The sequence below is a fragment of the Pecten maximus genome, chromosome 5 (assembly GCF_902652985.1).
Source record: "Pecten maximus chromosome 5, xPecMax1.1, whole genome shotgun sequence".
NCBI classification, from domain to species: Eukaryota; Metazoa; Mollusca; class Bivalvia; order Pectinida; family Pectinidae; genus Pecten; species Pecten maximus.
This window is the reverse complement of record NC_047019.1, coordinates 15,244,327-15,268,887: the sequence shown is the minus strand read 5'-3', so window position 1 is coordinate 15,268,887 and position 24,561 is coordinate 15,244,327. Positions and strand designations below refer to the sequence as shown.

At 36.1% G+C, this 24,561-nt stretch overlaps 2 protein-coding genes across 4 annotated transcripts in view; one reads left to right on the top strand and one right to left on the bottom strand.

The window, feature by feature from the left end:
- The window catches only part of LOC117328320 (cilia- and flagella-associated protein 47-like), a 43,530-nt gene extending 31,498 nt beyond the window's left edge, over positions 1 to 12,032 (top strand). The window contains exons 47-64 of the mRNA XM_033885844.1: positions 69 to 119; positions 915 to 1,038; positions 1,884 to 2,089; positions 2,396 to 2,539; positions 3,017 to 3,135; positions 3,256 to 3,310; positions 4,060 to 4,208; positions 4,661 to 4,808; positions 5,211 to 5,386; positions 5,691 to 5,798; positions 6,255 to 6,471; positions 6,930 to 7,086; positions 7,948 to 8,194; positions 8,896 to 9,164; positions 9,470 to 9,641; positions 9,915 to 10,076; positions 10,603 to 10,771; positions 11,231 to 12,032. Coding sequence (XP_033741735.1) covers positions 69 to 119; positions 915 to 1,038; positions 1,884 to 2,089; positions 2,396 to 2,539; positions 3,017 to 3,135; positions 3,256 to 3,310; positions 4,060 to 4,208; positions 4,661 to 4,808; positions 5,211 to 5,386; positions 5,691 to 5,798; positions 6,255 to 6,471; positions 6,930 to 7,086; positions 7,948 to 8,194; positions 8,896 to 9,164; positions 9,470 to 9,641; positions 9,915 to 10,076; positions 10,603 to 10,771; positions 11,231 to 11,455 — 2,898 coding nt within the window. The 3' untranslated portion in view covers positions 11,456 to 12,032. The remainder of the gene's footprint in view (positions 1 to 68; positions 120 to 914; positions 1,039 to 1,883; positions 2,090 to 2,395; positions 2,540 to 3,016; positions 3,136 to 3,255; positions 3,311 to 4,059; positions 4,209 to 4,660; positions 4,809 to 5,210; positions 5,387 to 5,690; positions 5,799 to 6,254; positions 6,472 to 6,929; positions 7,087 to 7,947; positions 8,195 to 8,895; positions 9,165 to 9,469; positions 9,642 to 9,914; positions 10,077 to 10,602; positions 10,772 to 11,230) is intronic.
- A 1,238-nt stretch (positions 12,033 to 13,270) lies between these two features.
- Positions 13,271 to 24,357, bottom strand: LOC117327273 (nucleolar protein dao-5-like). 3 transcript variants are annotated; one of them, XM_033884192.1, is made up of 8 exons: positions 24,221 to 24,357; positions 23,370 to 23,425; positions 22,954 to 23,040; positions 21,407 to 22,352; positions 19,703 to 21,307; positions 17,892 to 17,960; positions 17,592 to 17,678; positions 13,271 to 14,684 (listed from the first exon to the last, which is right to left on the bottom strand). In XM_033884192.1, exons 1-8 carry the CDS (start codon positions 24,329 to 24,331, stop codon positions 14,523 to 14,525), a joined length of 3,123 nt encoding a protein of 1,040 aa, XP_033740083.1. In that variant the 5' UTR covers positions 24,332 to 24,357; the 3' UTR covers positions 13,271 to 14,522. The 3 variants fall into 3 exon arrangements, with proteins under 3 accessions (XP_033740083.1, XP_033740082.1, XP_033740081.1); XM_033884191.1 differs by having other exon boundaries at positions 19,988 to 21,307; positions 24,221 to 24,351; XM_033884190.1 differs by having other exon boundaries at positions 19,703 to 21,391; positions 21,509 to 22,352; positions 24,221 to 24,351.
- Between the last annotated feature and the right edge of the window lie 204 nt (positions 24,358 to 24,561).

Genomic DNA, 24,561 nt, shown 5'->3' with positions numbered 1-24,561 from the left:
CTCTCAGATATGTTTGTGTTTTATCATTACTATGAAAATGTTAAATTTCTGATCCCCACGTTGGACAGGTTGTGTCATCTTCAACAGGACCACAAGAGACTAACGACTCCCAAAATGTGGTATAACTGTTTTTTTCGCTGTTAAATCATTGCATGCTACCTAATTTTTGTCAGTGGTAAACAGTACCTGTTGTCCAGTACCATATCATACACTGTCACTGTTGTTAAGGTTATGTCATTCCTGTCACAACCGAAAATAATCCACACGTATTTATCAAAATCAGTTTAGGATTTTAACTTTTTGAGGAAATTGTAGAAAAATGATTTTTCGTATGATATGTAGACTAGAATTAGCAGTAGTAAATTTTATCAAAGATTGCAATTTGATTGTCATTAAGTTGAAGTATCAAAGAAATATCTTGATTTGATTATACTAGATATCTGCATGGTATATTTCAGGCAATGCACACTACCCTTTTCTTTACTCATATTTCTCTTCATTTTAAAATTTTATCATTGCATGGTTTGTTTGATTCCTTTCCTGTAATAAAATCATTCTTAGATTTGTCTCCTTTTGTTTCATGTTTACTGTTACATCTTGAATTCACCAACAACTTTTTGATTTTATTTATAACTGAAAGCTTTTAAACGTTTTATCTTCTAAAATGGTAGTGCATTTAAAATGACATTACTTGCTGTTTTTTACTTTGCTTGATAACATTGAATTACCTAATGTGAATGTTCTGCTTTTTAAATTTTTTGCGGCGCCATTTTAATATCTAATAGCTGCTTCATTAGATCTTTGTTACCATAGAGATACCTATACAGTAAGTATATGATAAAAAAATGTATATATATATATATATATAACTAACAGAAGAATACCTGTACTTACTGAAATACCTGAACTTTCAGCCCAGCAAATCTCCATACGAGGCTGAGTTTACTGTGGAGGTGGACTCGGAGTTCTTCACTCTACCCAACAAACTGACAATGAAGCCTCCTCCATCATCACGATCACAAAGCGCTTCAGCTGCTGGTAAGATATCCGATGAGGCTCTCAATTACTTTGTCACTTTGGGTTTGCACCATTATATTTAATGTATGATTTTAGACCTGAAATTTAATAATTTAAGTACTTTGACTCGTGAAAGAGAAATAACTGAAGAGGTCGCATTTGGCACACATACGTCCCGTGCAACGTGACTTTTAAGTTCTCAAGCAAAGGAGAAAACAATTTGTTTATAGTTGAAACATGCTTTAATAAATGACTGTATTAAAGAACTGTAGTTATATCTGCATTGGGCCTTTTTGTTGAAATAACTGGGGTTTTATTTCGACAAAATGTTTCAGGCATAAACATAAACTGCAGATATTTACACAGTACTTATTAAAGTCTTTGTCAAGTCCTGCCAGAAAGTAAAATGAAGTCACCAAGTCTGTCCTCTGTGAATGTGATTTCATTAATGAATAACTCCAGACCATGATAAACAAAATCAGCCCTGGTTATGTCTTTACAACAAAATAAGACATATTTACATATTTGTCTAATAAACATGTTGTTGTTTGATTGTTTCTTGGGACTGAGAACAATAATTAAAAAAAACACATTTTGTTATCCCTCTGGGATGAAGTGTTCCATTTATATGTGTGTTCGTATGTTCACTTTCTATGAGCGTTCAAGCGACTTCACTTTTAAACAGATTCTGATCAAATTTCAAATAATGGTAAAGTATGAGAATACCTCAAACAAGTTGGGGTGCCAAGGTCAAGGTCACTGTTACTATCTATATATAGCAGGATATTTCAGAGGTCTAACTTGGCATGCCAGTGGATTTGTATCGCTTACTGTGCCTTGTTAATGAATGTGACATCTTTTCCCAGAATGCCATGGCAGGGAGCCTTTCATGGAGCTTCCCATCAAGTTCAAGGCCAAGGAACCCGGTCACTACCCCTGTCAGGTTGTCTTACGCGGCTGTGACGATGTTAGGGTCTACAAGATAGAGTGTACCGTCAATCCAGAGGGCAGCACTGCAGAGTTACAGTTCAAAACACCTGTCCATCAGTCTGTCTCACAGGAAATACCAGTTGTAAGTTCCTCTCTTCATTCATTGATCATGTGAACCATGCCTGATAGTCTATCTATAATACGCATGGTATGGTGTAACCAACATATATACATTGTGTTAAAATAAAAGACATATTCAAAATTGATGTAAAATATTGTAATATTTTGTATTAAAGGTAAAATACTTCAAAAATTGTTAAATCTTAAACAAAATTCTTCAAATTTAGAAATAGAACATGAGTTTCCAATAAGTTAACAATAACATAACGGTTTAGTTGTTTTTGCCAAAGTTTATGTTCTGCATTCTTGATAAAATGTTATTTCACAGGTAAACATGACAAATCATGATTGGCCACTAAAAGCATCCATAGAGGGATCTGGGTTCTACGGACCCCCCACAGTGCTGGTGAAGGCATACAACCCCACCACCTACCCGCTGGTCTTCAAACCTCAGAACGAGGTTGAGGTCAAGGTCAGTATATTGTTACTAGTCCTCACCAGTTAACTATCTAAAATGGATATAAGTTGCAAAAAACAAATTGGTCAGTTTGTTGGTGTGTATTACATATTGTCTGGAGTATATCTCATACACTATATACACTTGACTAGCTTTCATCAAAATTCTTTAAAACTTTGAGTGTGCTGTACCTCTTATGATAGTGGAGTTCCAAAATAGTGTTAATGTACGAGAGTGGTTCACTCTTCATAACTTCCTGGACAGTATATATCTGATATACTATCTAATTTATCTACAGTTGGTAAATTTTGTGTGCAAGCAACTCTGTAGATGCCAGAGTGTAACATCGATCCTAGTAAACTCAATGCTCTGTAGTCTTGTTTTATTCATAAATTTATATACATGAATATTTTTAATTTTACAAAGTTATCAGGATTAATCTATGATTAATTGTAAGACATTAGACTTACAGTTGTAATCTTTGATTTGTAGGGAAAGCTGATACTTACTAACACTGAAGATGGTACGGAGCACATCTACCACCTCCATGGCCGTCCGGAGAAACCACTTGCACTTGATCATGTGGTCATCAAATGTGAGGCTAAGAAAAGGTCAGTCTGACAATAGATATGTTTATTTAATGTTCAGTTCTACAGAATGTTTTATCTACCCTTGAAGTAAACCGGTATCCTTGATGTTTTTTACTGACTTTAATTTTTCTTCTTTTCCAGCACATCACATATCCTGAAGATTCCAAATGTAACCAAGAAGAAAATGTGTTATAGAGTAAGTTGATATATGTTTGTTCATCAGGCTGAGTATTTTATAAACTTTATTTAAATTTCTTTTTATTTTATTTGAAGAATCTGTAAAAGACTAACATTGTGAATACAGATAATTAATGTCTGCATTACCAAACCAAATCTGTTCTCATTTGTCTTTATTCTAGTTACCCTCTCTTACCTCCCCAGGTTGAGTGTTACCTGCTGTTTTATGTGTCGTTCCACCTCCCCAGGTTAAATGTTACCTGCTATCCTATGTATCTCTCCTCCCCAAGTTTGAGTGTGACCTACCATCCTGTGTATCTCCTCCTCCCCAAGTTGAGCGTGACCTGCTATTCTATATGTCGCTCCACCTCCCCAGGTGAAATGTGACCTGCCATCCTGTGTATCTCCTCCTCCCCAAGTTGAGCGTGATCTGCTATTCTATATGTCGCTCCCCCTCCCAAGGTTGAGTGTGACCTGCCATCCTGTGTATCTCCTCCTCCCCAGGTTGAGTGTGATCTGCTATTCTATATATCGCTCCCCCTCCCCAGGCTGAGTGTTACCTGCTATTCTATATATCGCTCCCCCTCCCCAGGTTGAGTGTGACCTGCTATTCTATGTATCTCTCCTCCTCCCCAGGTTGAGTGTTACCTGTCATTCTGTGTATCTCTTCTCCTCCCCAGGGTGAGTTTGTCCTGCTGTTCTGTGTATTTTTCTTCCTCCCCAGGTTGAGTGTAACCTGCTATTATATAATTTTCCCTTTCTCCCCAGGTTGAGTCCGATCTGCCATTCCTGAGTGGAAACACTTCCCTGACAGTACTCCAGGGTAAGACTGGAGTGTACAACATGTCCCTCACACCCTCTAAACGAGGTGTCTACAAAGGCATTGTCGCCTTCATCGCTGGCAAGAACCCAGTCATGTAAGTATCAATATTTACTGATCAGTCAGAGAAAAATACATGTGTGTTGATCTTACACTGCTTGTTATCCATTACATATGATGTATCCGAAATTCTGGTAATTCATTAATGCAGTTATTAACTAAATTCAAAATCTTAATTGAATGAAACAAGCATATTAAATTTTTGTCAACGAATAGAAACATTTACCCTCTCAAGATTGATATCATGATCTCAGTCTGAGATGGAACTTGTTTTGAATGGGAAACCCCACTCTAAACCCTAGGGTGAGATGTGGGTTACACTTGTCCAAGATGAGAATAGAATATTTTCAAATGGATTTTTTTATAAAAAAAAAAGAAAAAAAAGCTTTATATATGTGACATTAATTTGTTACCTAACACAAAGTTACTTAAAAAATTCTACCTCAGTCTTTAACATCATGATAAGAATTGAATTTTCTACCTTGACAGTGAGGTGGACAGTGACGGAGATGAAATTCCCGAGGATGAGGATGAGGAGAGCAGGAAATACTATGGTTACCGTATCTGGTACTCCCTGGAGGTCCATGTGAAACCCCCACCACCAGAGCGGATCATGTCTGTTGTCTGTGCTTGTCAGGTATATAAACTTTCAGTAAAGTTTAAATAGTTAAGTAGGTATGTAATACCTGTGATGTACAAAACTTTTTCCACACCTCTGCAGCATTAAAAAATATAACTGATACATTTTCTTAATAAATTTTTCTCTGTGTTTAACAAATGAAATCAGAATGGATCACAGATTGGAGATATTTAAAAAAAATATATATATACCTTGGTATAATAAGTACACTGTACCTGCATCCCTCACTAACTTTAAAAAAATGGTCTGAGAAACTTTACTTTTTTTATTTGGTTTAAAGCTTAGTTAGTGATTGATGGTCAATCTCTACAAAATGATGTTATATTCATAACCTCTGTAAATCCAGTTTTTGTAACAGCTAGATAATTGTAATCATTCTGTGAATCTTACCTGTTATAGAAAAAGGCAGTGATAGAAGTGATTGTGAGAAACCCCACACCAAACAGCATCACCATACAGGCCCAGATAGAGGGACGTAACCTCTCTGGACCGTCCAGCATTACTCTGGATGCTGGAGAAAAGGATGTGTACACTGTAATATATGCGCCGGCCATCGTAGGGAAACAGAGGGGAAGGTAGGTTCTCATGGCTTTTATTACAATCCTTTTGTACAAGTTATGAATTATTTTTTATGCATCATCATTTTTTTCTTGAATAATTTGATTGAAATCTTAAGTTAAAGTCTGGCAATGATGAAACAATACATAATCATACCAAATATAAAATGGTGTGACAATGGTTTCTTCAAGTTTTTTTTAAGAATAGCTTTTGTCAGTACTTATATGATATTTTTTCAAGTTTTGATTTTAAGTGTTAATGCATATTTGCATCATGATGTCAGATAATGATAACCTGCATCATATCTAATCTAAATTCCAGTCTGATATTTTACCATGAGACTGTTGGAGAGTTCTGGTACGACCTTCGTCTACAAGCCGAGCCCCCACCACAGACTACACTTCCTCACATGGAGTGTGATCTCGGGCGGTAAGTTTCACTTTTTGTCTGTAAAGGGAAATGTAGTGTGTACATGTACTCTGTATACTTTGAAGAGTTAATAACTACAATGTATAAATTGTATGACAAGTCGTAAGAGTGAAGACTAGATTATAAAGTGCTCTACATAGAGTTATGGCCTCGTACAGGGTGTTCACTAGACATACGTACAATTTGTAGGTTATATAATGTACTATCCATGTTTTCCTGTAAAATGTGATATGTCCCTAAGTTGTCTGTTAAGTTCTTATGTCTTGCATCAATATAGGGAAGGTAATTTCATTTTGATGCATAGGCATATCATATCACAATATTTACCTTTGAAAACCAGCAAATTTATTCCTAAAGCTTTACGTAATGTGAAACTTGGGTGTGAAATTCCCATAATCCATAATTTCAGAACTGTTGTTAAATCTCAATTGCTCAATTGCTCTATTTCTGCTTCAGGTGGACAAAGCAGACAATTTTATTGGAGAACCCAACAGATGAGACACTGGAGCTGATCCCGACGATGTCGAACACCAATAATTTCTCACTGGAGCGTGACAATGAACGGCCTCTGGTGCTGCGACCACGCTCCTCCATCGAGGTGCCCATCCACTTCATGCCGTCCACTCTGGGGCAGGGTGACCATCTGACTAAGGTCATCTTCAATAGTGAACAGGTGAGAAGAAAGGTTTTCAATCATTTGACGGATAGATAACCTTCTAATCTCTGGAAGGTGATGATCTAGACTTCTGTAATATTTGTCGTAATAAGAGCATCTGTCTGTATAGAAGCATATCCTCACGCTTTTCTTGGAAGGAGGATGGGTGTGCTTAATTGAAATCCATAAAAATATTGCTTTTTTGCTCTTTGTTGATTAATATACATTCCAGAGAAGCACTTAAAAAACTCTAATTATAATGATTTGTTTTGTTTTCCAACCCTGATTTTACATGAACAATAGTTTCTCTTTTGTTTTATTCTAAAAGCACTGTGCGCTTGTTAAGTTGAATACTGTAAAAAAAAGAAGAAAAATCATATATTCTCCAGACATTAATGTATATCAATATTTTTTTATGCTGGAACTATTGTTAAAACATGATCATAGCAGTTAAATGTTATTTTTCCTGCCCACAGCTTGGTGAATGGGTGTTCATCGCTTCAGGGACAGGGCTGCTGCCTCTCCCTCAGGATCCAGTGAGCGTATTTACAGAGGCTGGGTCCAACACCACTCTCATCATCCCCTTCCGTAACCCAATGGACCATGCTGTCCTTGTGGACATCTTACTGAGAGGTGGGTACAATGTAGATTTCTACCAGTTATCATTATACCCCCCGCAACAAAGTTAGGGGGGGTATACTGGAATCAGGTTGTCCGTCCGTCCGTCTGTCCGTCTGTCCGTCTGTAGATGCAACGATGTACCGACTACTCCTCCTAAACTACTTATCCGATTTCAACGAAACTTCTTGACAATAACCCTTATACATTGTAGATGTGTGTAATCTATATAACATCGTAATTTTTTGGTTACCATGGTAACCAAGGGCACAAATACCATGGTAACCAGGGCACAGACCTTTGCTTTCTCATAACCTTTTTAATTTTTTCTTTGTTATAAATTGATCAATTGAAAAGATTTTCTCATGTGAAATCATTTCATAATGTCATGTACAACAATTTATTCATAATATAGATAAAAAAAGAATTAGGGTAACCAAGAAAACTGAATACGACTAAGTGAGATTTAACTGTATATCTCGTTTATTGTATAAATGAACACATAGTAACGATGGGGGTTGCAGGAGCGGGGGGTATGAGTTGGCCCTCTGGACGACAGTTCTAGTTTATGATATACATTTGATCATTATGGAGCAGAGAGTGACGTTCACAATTGCCATGTTTTTCAGCCATATAGGTAACATATAGTAATGGAAACTGACTTTCGTGCCAGAAATTGATCTTATGTACATATACATATTTGTATTATAAAGTGTTTTCCTAGACTCCAGCTAAAATTGAAATACCTGTGTAGAATTTGTTACAAAATTTCTTTTAATTGCTTCTTCATAATTTGATCAGAATTTTACTCTCAAATTAAAAAATAAAAATGATTGATATTTTTCTTAATTTTCTGAAAAAAATCTTCCATTGTAGACACCAACTCTGAGATTGAAGGATTGATGAATGGGAAAACAAGTCCTTCATATAAAATGGATGAAGATTCGGCCTTCTGCTTGCTACTCAAACACAGAAATATGATCCGAGTCGGACCAAAATCCACACTGGACATCCCAGTATGCTTTGCTCCGACAGAGATGATGAAGTATGATGCTCTGTGTACAGTGGTGGTACGGAAAGAGAACAACGGAAAATGGCAGTATGCTCCTCGGGATAATGAAGGGTAGGTCAACCATACAGTATAGCCGGTATAAACTTGTGTAGGCCGTCCGTTTTCCTTTATTGCAGTCCAAACAGTTTCGCCGACTGCATGGAGCAGTTGTTTGTTTATGAAATAAGGACAGGCTTAGCGCTTTTATGTTGATATCTTGGTACAGATTTCTATGCCTGTATTAACAGGTCCATCAAGATTTATGCCAGAAATGTTGTATTTAATAATTTGACAAACCAGTCTGTCTGCATATAACAATTAAAGGCCCCCGACTGCTGAAATGAAAATTGCAGCATGTTAATCTGCCTGTTGTACAGACAAAATATCAGGGAATCTTTCAGTCAAAATATAAGTTTTTGTGTGAATAAAACTGGCATTTCTTGAAAATTCTGAATAGTATACATATATATATATATATATCTGGTCCTGGTGATGTGCAGTCTAGCTAGATAAATTATACATAGAACCTAGCTGGCTCATCAGTTTCACCAATGTTAACTTAGAGATATTCCACAACATAAAGTTTCCATAAGGAAGTACTATTAGATTTAAAGGAAAAATTTCCATTAAATACTTTAGTGAATTCTAAGATTATAAGTTTAGTAAGAAATGTTCTTTATGATATAAGGAATATTGATGAAACTGCATGAGGACAATTGTACAGACAATTATTTCTGCTTTTCACGTACTGTATATTCATTGTTTGTTGACAGCTACCAGTTGTCCACTACGGGCAGTGATGGTCTCCAGGAGATCAGATGGGTCTACCCCATTAGTGGCATCCCAGAGTCCAAACCAGCGAAGGACACACAGGGGGCGGTCATCGAGTGCAAGGCTAGGGACCGTGTGGAGGAGAGGTTAGAGGTCACGCTAGCAGGTGTGGCCCCAGCCAGCTCGGGTCCTCAGAGAAGCATTCTAACCAGATCTGTTACCCCGAAGAACCAGAAACCCAAGGTCCCTGATGGTGTGGTGATTGGAGAAAGTAAGATTCTTTCAATAAAAAAAAATCATGTTCACTAAGAAAACACCTGTCAATGTTTTAAAATGTATTGAGTTTTCTCCCTTTAGTGATTTTAAAACGTTAATTTTGTTTCTGTCAATAACAATACAAGTCAGTATCCAAGTAGTATACATCCATGCTAATTTTTTTATACTATTCATACAAATTTCATAACCAAAACCAAATTAATACATATTAAGATATTTCTACATAAGTGCATGAAGACACATTTTTCTTCACCAATATTAATTTGATAATCTCACATGTTGTAACACTTTGGTTTACAGCATTAGCCACAGCAGAAGAGTTTGTTCACGAGTTGGGTTTCACTGACAATGAGGCTCGGGAGAATCTTCAGAATTCTGTGGCTGTGACGTTGGTTCGTCAACAGCGCGACACCAGCTCCGGCCTCGTCATCCTCGTGTACAATGTTGTGTATGCACCCTTCAAACCAATGAGGTGAGAAGATTGCCCCCTTGTTTTTTTATCTCGCTTTATTTCCAGTAAATGTACCGTAATCCTTAAAAGTGTTTGCCAAATTTAGCTCACTGGATATATCAGAGAACTGGGGTAGGATAGATATTTGGCTTGAATGTAGCCATTTTAAACAGCTGTTTTCATGATATGATCATCAGACATTACAAAATCTATATGACATGTCAGAATATAATATTTGTAAATCACATGTTTGGACATTACTGCGTTGCAATACTTATTCATTTTGTGTTACAGCCATAATGTTGAGTTGGTGGTGAAGGCGGCCACAGGTGGCCTGTGGCGCTTCCCCCTGAGGTTTGTGGCAGCAGAGCCACCAACAGACGACACTATCACCATTGAGGCCACTGGCCTGAACCAGGAATCCAGTGTAGGCTTCCGACTCACCAGTCAGGCAAAGTAAGTATAGCAAGGTGTCTCTTGTGTCCGGGGGATTCAATCCATTGTGTCCTTAGTCTTTAAAGATGCTATCTTTATCATGTGTTGTGTGCGTTCTGCATGATTTTAAGGATAATGCCACAATTAGAAATCAAAGGTCTTAAAATATTTTTGTAAAATGAATATGTGCATGTGTTAAGAGCTGATACATCATGCAACACTCTACTATTCATACAAGGGACATAAATGTACTACACTATATTTGAGCATGTTTTGTTTGGTGTCATAAATATAAATGTTGATACCACTATATAGGTATAAATGATCATTTACACAAAAAAACAATCAAAATTAAAAGAGTACATGTTGTATAGATTCATGTTTTATAGGCAAAACGTAGATGTATTTTATACAGTAGGAATTTTTCTATGGAATTGTCATAGGAAAATTAGAAAAAGTTATTGGATATTGATGAAATTAGTCAAAATTATATACTATGAAGTGACTGACCTCTCCATTATTCCTGTACTAATATCCTATTTTGCAGACACCCTGTGATATACAATGCATATTTTGCGGCGGGAAGTGATCCAGAGTTTCTTGTAAGTCCACAGTCTGGCGAACTCCTACCACAGGGAACCAATGGAACACTGCTCAAAATCAACTTCAAACCAGCAGTCTACGGCAAACTATATCAGGCTAAAATGATTATACAGGTGTGTATAGACGAGATAATTCTCTCAATTTATTTCACTACTACTGTAAGATTTATGGGTGAAAGAGGCAAAGTTTTTGGCTAACAGTCAAGAAACAAATTCACTTTACAATTGTATTATTCCTGAGAAGTAAATTTTTAAAGACTAGAAATTCCTTAAAATGTCATTTGAAAATTAAATTGCCAATTGAAATAATTTTGCATAATTAATTCTGTGCTGGGGTGGTTGTGTTGGGAAAGACACTTTACCCTGATTTCTCTGGATGGCATGCAATGGGCCTTCCATATATTGTTTAGTGTGGAAGCCACCATCTAATACAAGAAGACCCAGCCTCCTTAGTTGTAGTTGCAAGTGACATGGATTTCCCTCTCCAAATTCCATTCTATGGTATGTGTTAATACATACATCAAATGCTTGTCAGGTAGTTACATAGTTAATCCCCTGTATATTTGTGTTTAGACACCCGACATGCAGTGGAGCTACAATGTAAAAGGTGTGCTGCCACAGTACAATCCACCTCGAGGGATCTCCACCCAACCCATGGCTGGACCACACCCTGACCCCCGACTCAGAATGGAACGGGTCAATTACATCCGTGAAAACATTCGATTGCTAACCACTGCAGTGTCGTCACCAATCAAGGGAGCAAATCTAGTCCCTCGTAAACTTGTCCAGTTCTCGTGATGTTGAAAAAAATTAATATAATATACAACTATATCGGAAGAATGAATATCAATAAAGATGGATATCAATAAAGATTTTAAGAAACATGTGGAATTTATTCCAAACTGTGATGGAAAACAAATGTGAGATGTTTGGGAGTGATTTCAGAGTCATTGAAGTGCTGCTGTGTAGTACATTAAAATATAACGTACAAATAAAGAACCTGTTGTTAATGGATGTACTTGTTATTGATAAGAACTGTGATATTTGTTAAGAGATATGAAAGATATTTATGATATTTATTACAGAATATGGAATCTGTACAATCCGTGAAACAGCATAAGAAATATTTTGGTATATTTCTGTATATAAAGTTGTATTGTTAATAGATATATATATATATGGAAAGCTTGTAGTTTTCTATTTTTCAAAGTGTATAAATCATGTCAAAGAATTTATGAATTATTGTAAACCTTGCTACCCTACTGAATGCATTATCTCCCTTTATTGTTTATATTGTATATATAACTCAGTATTACATATCAAAAATCACAAAATGCCAATAAATGAATTACTCACGTCTAGGTCAAAAAGAATTCTATAATTAACACTTATTAAAATATAATGCGTGAACATTTAATTCACAAATGGAACAAGGACTAAATAACCCCAGGACCACTGCTGCTTTCACAAACTCAGGCATTGCAGATTTACCGAAAGTATATTTTCTACTTTTATAATAGGATGTATGATATTTTATGTGCAATCAACTCAATGATCCGTCCATTCAATTTGAAAAGGAAAAAAAAGTGTCTATGGAAATATGTAATTAAATCTTTGTCATATAGGAACATGTAATAAATGAAGAGGTGAATCCAATTTGAGTTCGGGTTTGTAAATGCAAAATTTTCACTAACAAATTATATGTTATGTCATCATTTGTCCAACATTTTGACTTGAGGCGGACCTGGTTCAATTTCACTTCTAGAAGTGTTATGTGTATGCTATCTGATATTCATGTTAAGTTAAAGTCCTGTCAGCATTCTATCATTACTGTCAGCATTCTGTCTGGTTCTGTGATAAATAGTATGTACTAACTGATACATAATCAGGTATTTTCGCATTAATTACACGGCGTGCTTTACAATGGAGGATAGAATCAATTCTCCATACAAACCAATGTACACGGCAATATTTCGTCAGCTCTGTTTAATGGGCTTTGGCTGATCTGTTGTTTAAGTCACTGTAGGCTAATTGTACTCCTAGTCTCCCTATACTAAATCTGAACACTTAGTTTGTATGCTGTTGGTGTATGAGGATTTGTTAGACTTATGTTGACGTTACCAAGCTGTACAAATTATATTTTCTTTGTCAAATAAATTATGATCTGTACATTTATGAGCTGTTGACTTATCATATTTTCATTTTATATCCTTGGAAATATATGTAGATTTTTATTAAACACTTAAGGGCTACCTATTCAAATAAAATATCTACCCTATGGGAGGACTCCAGGTCTGTTAAACAGGAGTCATTAACAGAAATTATTTAATTGAAACAGTACATATACATGTACCAGTATATTTACACATTGTAGAGTAATAAGCACATTTTTATCATGTGCTCACCATGGAAAGAATTTCATTTCTGGAGTCCTCTCGTAGGATATGCATTTTACTATATTCTTCAGTTTCAATAAATTATCCTTTATCTTAATCAGGTCTATATGATGTACATATGTGTATAACTACACTTTGAAGTTTAAATCGATGGATAGATGAGAAACTGCTAACCATTGTTAAATGGTGTTCTAGGAAACAATACACTGCCACATCAATTGCTTTATAACCTTTATTGAGCTGACAGAGTTTCAGAGTTGTAACATCGATGCCAGTTTCATTGTACAATTGAAGCAATGATACCAACAAAATGAATATGAACCAACATCTTAGCACCTTTGACAACTTCCGGTAAACATTCCCTCATCCAACAATCTCCTAGCCAATCATTTTACAGCAAATCTGTTCAGATGTTACTGAAAACTATGCTCCAATTTGGTGTTAAGCATTTATTTTTTGGGAAAGCATATGGTGTTTGGATCCATCAAATGACAATTAGAATTATCAAGAAACGAATTACAGACAGAATTTTTATAATATTTATTGCTATGTAAATAAGTTCAGAAAAGCCATGAAAAAGAATGCCATAATACCCAAACCTTTTATGAATACAGCAATTAAGTTCTTTTTCAACTACTTATAGCTACAAAGTAGAAATTTCAGTTCACTAATTCTTTTATCTACAGTACATAGCAATTTCCAAAGCAATTCTCAAATATCCTCAACCTCCGATAGCAGCTCTCTATCCTTTTAGTACTAGCTCCCAACTTCATCATTCATATTGAAGTGGCTCTACCTAGATTCAAATTATTTCCTATATAGAACTCCCTGAAAAATATGATACCCAGGTGATCAATTTTTTACAAATACCTGTTTTAATGAAAAATGATCCTCTATAGGCATTAAGTAAAAGTTATTCTCTGGAATCAACCAATAACAAGATATCCCATTACGAGCCTATGCTGAATGACATGCTGGATGGAAAAATAGCAACATGTGATATGTTGTTGTGAATGACAACCTATAATCAAAGAGGTATAAAGTAAGAGACAGTGTACAATCTTACTTAGTTTGTGGACAATAAAGTATATACAACAACACCGGTGTTCTTAGTGAGTAATACATATCAACTGCTGACAACACAAAAATATGATTAATCTTGTCCTCTTATATCTCGGTTAAAAATAACGTTTGTAGATATTTTGTGTGATAGACCGGTAAGAACTGTACATGGAGACACATATATACAAAATCTGTTTTGAGGCAGTCGAAGTATTGAAATACATAAATATGTAATGTATCATCGATATTAATTCACACAATATCCCAATAATTGGGAAGATCACCTATACATGTTGTAATGTCTTTCTCCAATGGTGGAGTACAGGAGGATCTGTTTCATCATTAAAACATACATTGTTTTTACATCTCTTGTACGTCTGAACACATTCTATTGTCTCTTTGACGATCTAGTCACTGTCGTCAAATTTGATGGAGTGAGTGGATGTGTCGATGGCTCCTCCTCGGTAACTCCCACGCTTTTTCTTGGTCTTTTCATGCCGGAATGATTTGCCCTTTGTGAACTTGAGATCTTTGTTGGCCCGCTCTCCCCATGACCCAGTGGCACCAGACTGTAAAAGAAAGAAAATATCAATGAAATAGGACAAGAAGGTGGCTCCTAATTTCTCATCTTAAGGCCAAAACACAAATATGTTTAGCAACATCGTAGATCAATACCGAAGATCACGTGGGGACAACATTACATAAATGTATAAATGAAAACAGGAGGCCATCACAGATTTCAGATTTTGTTGGGTAGAGTTGTCTTCATTACTTCTCAGACCCGAAAGATGTTCATCATTGTATAAATGGCTTCTGTATGTGTACTTATTATACATAAGTATTCTGTTATAATCACTACAATGTCTTTATAACCTTGACAAATATCTAGATTCAGATGCTGTCAGAGTCAAAGTCTTTGATTTGTTGAATGTTAAGTTCCTACCAACTTTTCTATGTTGAGAATCCACTTTTACAACTAAATACAGAATCTCATATTATAACATGATACAAATGACTGAATTGATGATTCAAACAGTGAAACTGAAGAACACATGAGGACAATATGACATAATTTTATAAATGAAGAGAGGAAGCCATCACAGATTTCAGATTTTGTTGGGTAGAGTTGTCTTCATTTGTTCTCAGACCCGAAAGATGTTCATCATTCTATATTGGCTTCTGTATGTGTACTTGTTCAGAAAAATTCTATGAAAAATAACTAAAACACTGTCTTTAAAACCCCTACAAATATCTAGACTCTGCTACCGACTTTTCTATCTTGAGAACCAACTTTTACAAACTACATACACAATCTAATATTACAAAACAATGTGAAGCACTAAACTGACAATTCAAACAGTGGTACTGAAGATCACCCGAGGACAACATTATAGAATTATATATATATGCAGACAGGAAGCCATCACAGATTTCAGATTTTGTTGGGTAGAGTTGTCTTCATTAGTTCTCAGACCCGAAAGATGTTCATCATTCTATGAATGGCTTCGGTATGTGTACATAATCAGAATTATTCTGTGAAAAATAACTACAACAACATCTTTATATCCCCTATATATATATCTAGACTCAGATTCATAATTCAAATGATGGCACTGACAATCATGTGTGCATTGCAAAGGACTGAACTGAAGGATCACGTGAGGACAACATTATAGAATTATATACATGCAGACAGGAAGCCATCACAGATTTCAGATTTTGTTGGGTAGAGTTGTCTTCATTTGTTCTCAGACCCGAAAGATGTTCATCATTCTAAATGGCTTCTGAATGTGTACTTATTCAGAATTATTTCGTGGAAAATAACTACAACAATGTATTTATAACCTCGACAAATATTCAGATTCATAATTCAAACGATGGCACTGATATTCACGTGTGCATTGAAAATGACTGAATTGACAATTCAAACAGGGGAACTGAAGATTATGCGAAGACAACATTACACGATTATATACATGCGGACAGGAAGCCATCACAGATTTCAGATTTTGTTGGGTAGAGTTGTCTTCATTAGTTCTCAGACCCGAAAGATGTTCATCATTCTAAATGGCTTCTGTATGTGTACTTGTTAAGAAGTATTTTGCAAAAAATTGCTACTACTAGTACTACAGCATCTTTATATCTCCAACAAATATTCAGATTCAGATTATGTCAAAGTCTTTGATGTGTTTAATGTTAAGTTCCTACCCGCTACTGACTTTTCTATCTTGAGAATCCACTTTTACAAACTTCGTACAGAACCTTATATTACAATACATGCAAATGACTAAATTGACAATTCAAACAGCGGAACTGAAGATCATGCGTGGATAACATTACATGATTATACATGTTTATACATGCAGACAGGAAGCCATCACAGATTTCAGATTTTGTTGGGTAGAGTTGTCTTCATTACTTCTCAGACCCGAAAGATGTTCATCATTCTAAATGGCTTCTGTATGTACTTTTTCAGAAGTATTTTGCAAAAAAAATACTAGTACAGCGAGACAGTTCACGTGTACTGTAACCACTCGACACAAAAAGACGAAATAGTCGAAATACAACACAAAAACGGACTGACAGTTCAAACGAAGTTGAAATAGCTAGTCAACAAAGATAAATGGAACAAATTACAAATGCAAAGCAACAGAAAAACCACTGAAATGCAAAGAAAACCCATGAAAAACTAAGCTCAAGTCAAAATCCTGCAGGAATGATGGCTGCCATACGCAGAAGTGAGGTTTTGGGTCATGCGCAGTGCATTCGTATCGGGCATTAAGGGTCCTCTCACGGGATATTCATTTTCTTTTTTTGGTAATGTAATTATGGGCTGCCAGGGGCGATACGCTATTGTCTATATGGTGGTGAGCTATTATTGAAAAAAACATTTAAATTCAGATTATGACAAAGTCTTTGATGTGTTGATTGTTAATTTCCTACCCGCTACTGACTTTTCTATCTTGAGAATCCACTTTTACAAACTAAATACAGAACCTTATATTACAATAGTGAATACGATGCAAATGACTGTTTTGACAACTCAAACAGTGGTACTGAAGATCATGTGTGTGCTGAGAAAGACTAAATTGATGATTCAAACGGTGGTACAGATTGAAGATCACCCGAGGACAACACTATAGAATTATATATATATGCAGACAGGAAGCCATCACAGATTTCAGATTTTGTTGGGTAGAGTTGTCTTCATTACTTCTCAGACCCGAAAGATGTTCATCATTCAATAAATGGCTTCTGTATGTGTATCTATTCAGAATTATTCTTTGAAAAAAAACTGCTACAACATCTTTATATCCCCTACAATTATCTAGACTCAGATTCCCTCAAATTCAAAGTCATGGATGTTTTGAATTTTGATACAAGGTATCAAACACAAACTCCTGATTACCTAATGATCGAGACACTCCATAGCCTACATACAAAATCACCCTACAGCCTCCAGTCTTATTACTAACCTTAGCTTCAAATGAATTGTCTCCCAAACGAGTATCAACCGATATCTGCTCAGATTTCACACGACGGAAAGGTGTGTTTGGAGTTTTCTGAAAAAATAAAGGTATAATTCCTGTAGTACACAATAAAATGTACAAAAATCTCACAAAGACTTGCTATCAAGTTGATAGATACCATGGTTCACCAGTACTGGGACCCTGTGTAAAGGTAATTTATCCTCTGTATGATGTCAAAGAACCCATTTTATTTTCTAGACGATCAAATTTTAAATAATTTATCGAAATACATGACTAAGTACTCACTTTACTTTTTGGAGTGTTTTTCTGTGTATCTTGATCCTTTGGGGTGTTGAAATTGTCTCCATTCATCATCTGGAAAAACAATGGCCATTATTTACTGTACATATACTGCAGTGTGTATTTGACAATATTATACCTATGATGTGCACTTTCATTCTCTTATTAGAAATGTTTAAGTGATTATATATATGCATTTGCACATTAAGTTTAAACTTTAAATTTAAAATGTTAACTGCTATCAATATCAAAAGAGTGGTGAATCAAAATCGCATCTTAATCTCAATAGAACTTTTCAATTAATAAAAGATTCCATGGCCTGTTTTTAGCAATTATTAAGACAAATTACATGACAACGAACAAATGAAAGATGCTCAATGCAAGCATGGTGCATGCATAATACAATTTCACAAGCGTACATATATATGCAAATGTAATAATTTTTAGTAATGTGACAATATTCGTTGAAACTGGTGTCTTGAAACAAGATGCACACGACTGATCCATAGTCTTCAAACACCATAAAACATTACTGTAGCTTGTTATCTTACTGGATATTGTCAGAGGAACTATGAAGATTTCAAGAGTTCAAGTTGTATATTCCTAAAATTCCAGTTATTGATGAAATTTATCATAAATCTGGTCATAAATTTCTGGGCATATGCATATTTTTAAGTACAGACCTGCTAGAAATTCAAAGGTCTCCCGAAATATGGGCCTTATATACAACTAATCCTGTTAACTCGAACTGGTAGATTTTTAAGTAGCTTTTAACTTATTATATAATTACAGGTATTTGTATATGGACCAGAATTTGTGAGAGTAGTCGAAATGTATAGTAGTGGTGTACTGTACAAATGTATTTTAGTTTTCAAAGCTGCTATTTTCACTTTATGGTTGATCGAGTCAAACAGCAAATTAAGTGTCACTATCTCATGCGTGTATTTATACTGAAGCTACACCCAACGGTTGTGCTCGTAAGACGAGGGACCGGGAATGAATATTACATAATAAAACTTCAATGTGAAAGATTAGTTTCATTACATTGATAAAATCAAACAATTTTACTAGTTAGGTGACTGGCATGGCAGCTGCAGGTGGCTTACCAAATGTTGTATTTAACTGATTTAATACATTAACTTTATAAGTTTACACACTGCATCAGCTTAGACTTACTGAAATTTTCAGTCACCAAGGAATTGACACCAGAATAATGTTTATCAGTCACAAACATTACTCATAATGCCATTGTCAGTACATGCTTGCTTGTGTATGTAAAGTATTAGTTACAAATACAGGTGTGATATGTAGTATGTTGACCCAACTTGCTATTGCCATTATATAATTAGAGGAAACCCAAAATCATGTTGATCAGCCACAAACATACTTATAATGTTAGAGTCAGTGCATTGTGTTAAGCTTGCGTAGGGCTATTCCAGAATTATGTGTGGAAGGGGAGGAAGGCACTTGTATTAAAATTGGATGGGAATAAACCCTCATTTTTCTAATATTCTTTATGCTAAATGTATTTAATAGTTGATGGGTGGAGGGGTTTCCAAATAAATGCCTCTTGCCTCTCCCACACAGATTTTTGGAACAGAAGTCCTTGCTAACTCTCTTAATTCTGTATGTATAATTAGTGAGGAAGATATATGAGAAATACATTCACCTATTTACTATTGCTTTTGGAGGAAACCCAGAATCGTGGAAAATATTAGTTAATAGTTATAATGCTATTGTCACTTTATAAAAAGCTTCGCTTGGTTACTATATATATCTACTCTACAGTATTAGTGTAGAACAGACAGGGTATTCACCTTTTTACCGTCACCATTGGAGGAAACCCCAGAATCATGGTCATCGGAATCATCGCCCTTCCCTTTCACGGTCACAGCTGGGGTTGATGTTGCTGGACGGTTTTTTGTTTCAGTTTCAGATTCAGAGCTGTCCGAATCTGATGAGGAAGAATCTTTCTTAATTTTAGATATGTTCGGAGATTTAGGTGTAGATTTAGTATTTTTTTTAGCAGAATCATCATCTGAAGAGTCAGAGTCACTGGAACTACTAGAAGCTTGTGCTTTCTTTTGAGACACTTTACTTACACTTGATGGTGTAACTGGTTTTTTCTTTGATTTTGATTTCTCGTCCTCATCTGAACTAGAGTCACTTGAATCGCTACTACTACTATCATCCTTTTTCTTTGCTGGTGTTGCTTTAGCTGGGGTTGCCTTTTTAGTGGGTGTTACTTTAGCTTTCGATTTCTCATCTTCATCTGAACTAGAGTCACTTGAATCACTACTACTACTATCATCCTTTTTCTTCGCTGGTGTTGCTTTAGCTGGAGTTGCTTTTTTAGCGGGCGTTACTTTTGCTTTAGATTTCTCATCTTCATCTGAACTAGAGTCACTTGAATCACTACTACTACTGTCATCCTTTTTCTTCGCTGGTGTTGCTTTAGCTGGAGTTGCCTTTTTAGCGGGCGTTACTTTTGCTTTAGATTTCTTGTCTTCATCTGAACTAGAGTCACTTGAATCGCTACTACTACTATCATCCTTTTTCTTCGCTGGTGTTGCTTTAGCGGGAGTTGCTTTTTTAGCGGGCGTTACTTTTGCTTTCGCTTTCTCATCTTCATCTGAACTAGAGTCACTTGAATCACTGCTACTACTATCATCCTTTTTCTTTGCTGGTGTTGCTTTAGCTGGGGTTGCCTTTTTAGTGGGTGTTACTTTAGCTTTAGATTTCTTGTCTTCATCTGAACTAGAGTCACTTGAATCACTACTACTACTGTCATCCTTTTTCTTCGCTGGTGTTGCTTTAGCTGGGGTTGCCTTTTTAGTGGGTGTTACTTTAGCTTTAGATTTCTTGTCTTCATCTGAACTAGAGTCACTTGAATCACTACTGCTACTGTCATCCTTTTTCTTTGCTGGTGTTGCTTTAGCTGGGGTTGACTTTTTAGCGGGCGTTACTTTCGCTTTAGATTTCTTGTCTTCATCTGAACTAGAGTCACTTGAATCACTACTACTACTATCATCCTTTTTCTTCGCTGGTGTTGCTTTAGCTGGAGTTGCCTTTTTAGCGGGTGTTACTTTCGCTTTAGATTTCTTGTCTTCATCTGAACTAGAGTCACTTGAATCACTACTGCTATCATCCTTTTTCTTTGCTGGTGTTGCTTTAGCTGGGGTTGCTGCCTTTTTAGCGGGCGTTACTTTAGCTTTTGTTTTCTCATCCTCGTCTGAACTAGAGTCACTTGAATCACTACTGCTACTGTCATCCTTTTTCTTCTCTGGTGTTGCTTTAGCTGGGGTTGCCTTTTTAGCGGGTGTTACTTTTGCTTTAGATTTCTTGTCTTCATCTGAACTAGAGTCACTTGAATCACTACTACTACTATCATCCTTTTTCTTTGCTGGTGTTGCTTTAGCTGGAGTTGCCTTTTTAGCGGGTGTTACTTTCGCTTTCTTATCTTCGTCTGAACTAGAGTCACTTGAATCACTACTACTGCTATCGTCCTTTTTCTTTGCTGGTGTTGCTTTAGCTGGTGTTGTTGCCTTTTTAGCGGGTGTTACTTTCGCTTTCTTATCTTCGTCTGAACTAGAGTCACTTGAATCACTACTACTACTATCATCCTTTTTCTTTGTCGATGCAGCTGGTTTAGTTGAGGCTACTGGCTTCTTGGAAGGAGTTGCTTTTGCCTTTTCATCCTCTGAGCTGGAATCACTGGAGTCACTACTGCTGCTGCTATTGGCTTTCTTTGCAGGAACTTTCTTTAAAACTGGTCCAGCTGGTTTTGAAGTAGGTTTGGTCTTTTTCTTTGAATCACTGTCAGAGTCTGAAGAATCACTGCTAGAATCACTGCTGTCACTGTCAGCAGCCTTCTTTGCTGAGACAGCAGCCTTTGTTGGTGTAGCCTTGGTAACGGGTTTAGCTTTTACAGCCGGTTTAGCATCCTCATCAGAACTGGAATCGCTAGAGTCATCACTGCTACTTTCTGCCTTTTTCTTTTGCACTGTCTTTGCTCCGGTTAATTTGGTCTTTTTCACTTTCTTGCTACTTTCTTCTGATGAGCTTGACTCGGAATCGCTGTCACTGCTATCATTTTTCTTGGACACACTTTTCCCCTTACTAGAAACTGGAGTAGTTGCAGTCTTTGCTTTTGTGACTGCTTTGGTATCTTCTTCTGAGCTGGAATCTGAGCTAGAACTTGATGACTCCTGCTTAGCCTTTTTACTGGGTGTAGGTTTGATTGCAGAAGCTTTAGCCGGCGTAGTTGCTTTCTTTTTCTTCTTGTCGTCATCAGAGCTGTCTGAACTAGCACTATCTGAACTGCTACTGTCCTTCGCAGGCCGTTTCTTTGGGGTTTTCTTGGCATCACCAGTTGCTGTTGGACTGGTCAGACTTGAGGGTGGTGGAACATTGCCATACTTGGCTTTAGGCTTGGTTGTTTTTGGTTCGCCATCCGAGTCAGAATCACTACAAAATATAACAATACCAGTTTTACAAACATTTTCCTGCAATATATATATATATACATGTGCGTGTGTTTGCTGAGCCAGATATTCATGTATTGGACCATTTCATCTCACAGAAGTCAGTATCTGTAACAGGATTTCAGCTTGTTTTTGGTTCTTGTAATATCTAAGATCATGTAAGAATGTCAACTTCATAAACCATGCAAGTCTACATGTAATCCTTGGTTTGGTATAATTTTTGTTTAATGTCATATTAACAGCCAGGGTCTTAAAGGACTTGCCAGGTTTTGGGGTTGGAGGAAAGCTGGAGTGCCCAGAGTTCCCGAAGAAAAATCCGGCCTATGGTCAGTACCTGGCAACTGCCCCATGCGAGTTTCGAACTCGCAACCCAGAGGTGGAAGGCTAGCGATTAAGTGTTGGCCACAGATACCTTAACAACTCGGCCACTGAGACCACAATGTAATCCACAGAGCAACTTATCAGATATCATCATATAGACATAACAAGTATTAACCTGCAACATGAACAAACATGCACAACTTTGCTGACCCCCTAATACTAATACAAGTCAGATATCTGTCAAGGTTACTACTGAATACTACCTTGAGTCGTCACTGCTAGAGTCTGTTGTCTTCAATTTTTTTGCAACCCCTCCGCCTGAAGCAGACTGCTTTCTTTTTCCTCCAGATCTGTAATTACAATGAAATAATTAGTGAAGAAAATTTTTTTTAAACAAGATACCTATTTATTTTCAAATTAAATACCATCTTAAAGAGTAAAATCACATTTTAAATTCCACACTTTTCACACATACTTTCTATCATTTCGATTAACATTGATGAATTGTTCTGTCACTGTGTATGTCTGCTTACACAAAATCTTTCAAAACTAAGAACGAAATAAAGAATGTTTTCATTTGCATAGAAAAAAGAACGGAATAACACTTAATTGTATTTTCATAAATTTTACTTAAAATTCTACTTTGCAAAATCACTATGTAGTACCACAAAAAGCTTACTGATTCCAATGACTGTAAAGTTCCTGCAATTTAGGAGATCCACTTTCAGGAGGATTCTGAAGTAAAATGGAAAAAATGAATTAAAAAGTTGATAAAACAAAACAAATTTATGAATATATAGTACATTCAATAATTTTGTAGAAGAATTAATATTGGTTCAAAGATATCAAGATAATACTGCTACCATTTTTTGCAAAAATAGACTATATGGTTTACCGTTAAAATAACTTCAGGGTAGGCACTTTTTTTGGCATATTTATCTGACATTTTCGTTTTTTAATTCTTTCCTTTTATATCAAAATGTTAAAAGGAGAACATTCACACAAAACCTGTGTATATATCGAAAATGATACACGTATAAATTAAAACGAAACTTATACATATGTTGTACAAAGGTACATGTATTGATATTACAGCCAATTATGTTGTGGTGTACAGTACTATACCTGGTTTGTACAGTCATCTAAAAGTCACCATCTAACATAAATCAATTTCATTATAACAAGACTTTCAGATTGTTTATGAAATACCTTAAATGTGACTGTATTATATACTAGTCCACACCCACCATGAACAAACCCCCATTGATCGTATTATCGACACTAGTTCGTTGTCATGATCTGACTAATTTGTTCTGTCAAAAATTCATTGCACTTACAAATAAAGTATCATAATCATTAAAAACATATAATATTGAATTATCATGAGCAGATGGAATACAGTGCATTCCACTAGGCCTATTGTGGAATTAAAGCCACGTGCTCGTCTGTTTACTACACACATAGCACAGTGGATCGAGCATATAAGGATAGAAGGAGGACTTCGGCTACCGTAATTTCAAGTGAACTTACAACTTTTAGTTTCTTCTTCAAGTTATCTGCAACGTCTTTGCATGTTGCTTTCAGATATTCATATACCATCGGCAATAAAGCCGCAGACCCGGGTTCACCACCAGAAGCCATTGCAACACGCGAAAAAAGGACAGGATGTGACGTTGTGAAGAAAGTCTGCGTTTTCGAAACGCTTTTAAATTGCTTTTGTGAGGCCCTTCGACGGGTTGTGCCCCAAGATTAAACTGGTATCTTGAGCGAAAGGAACATCATGCATTCAAATGAAAGACACAATTTAGCCTACAAGCCAATCAACCACAAAATAGTATTGAGCTTGAGAGCAAACACTGTAATATGATTTT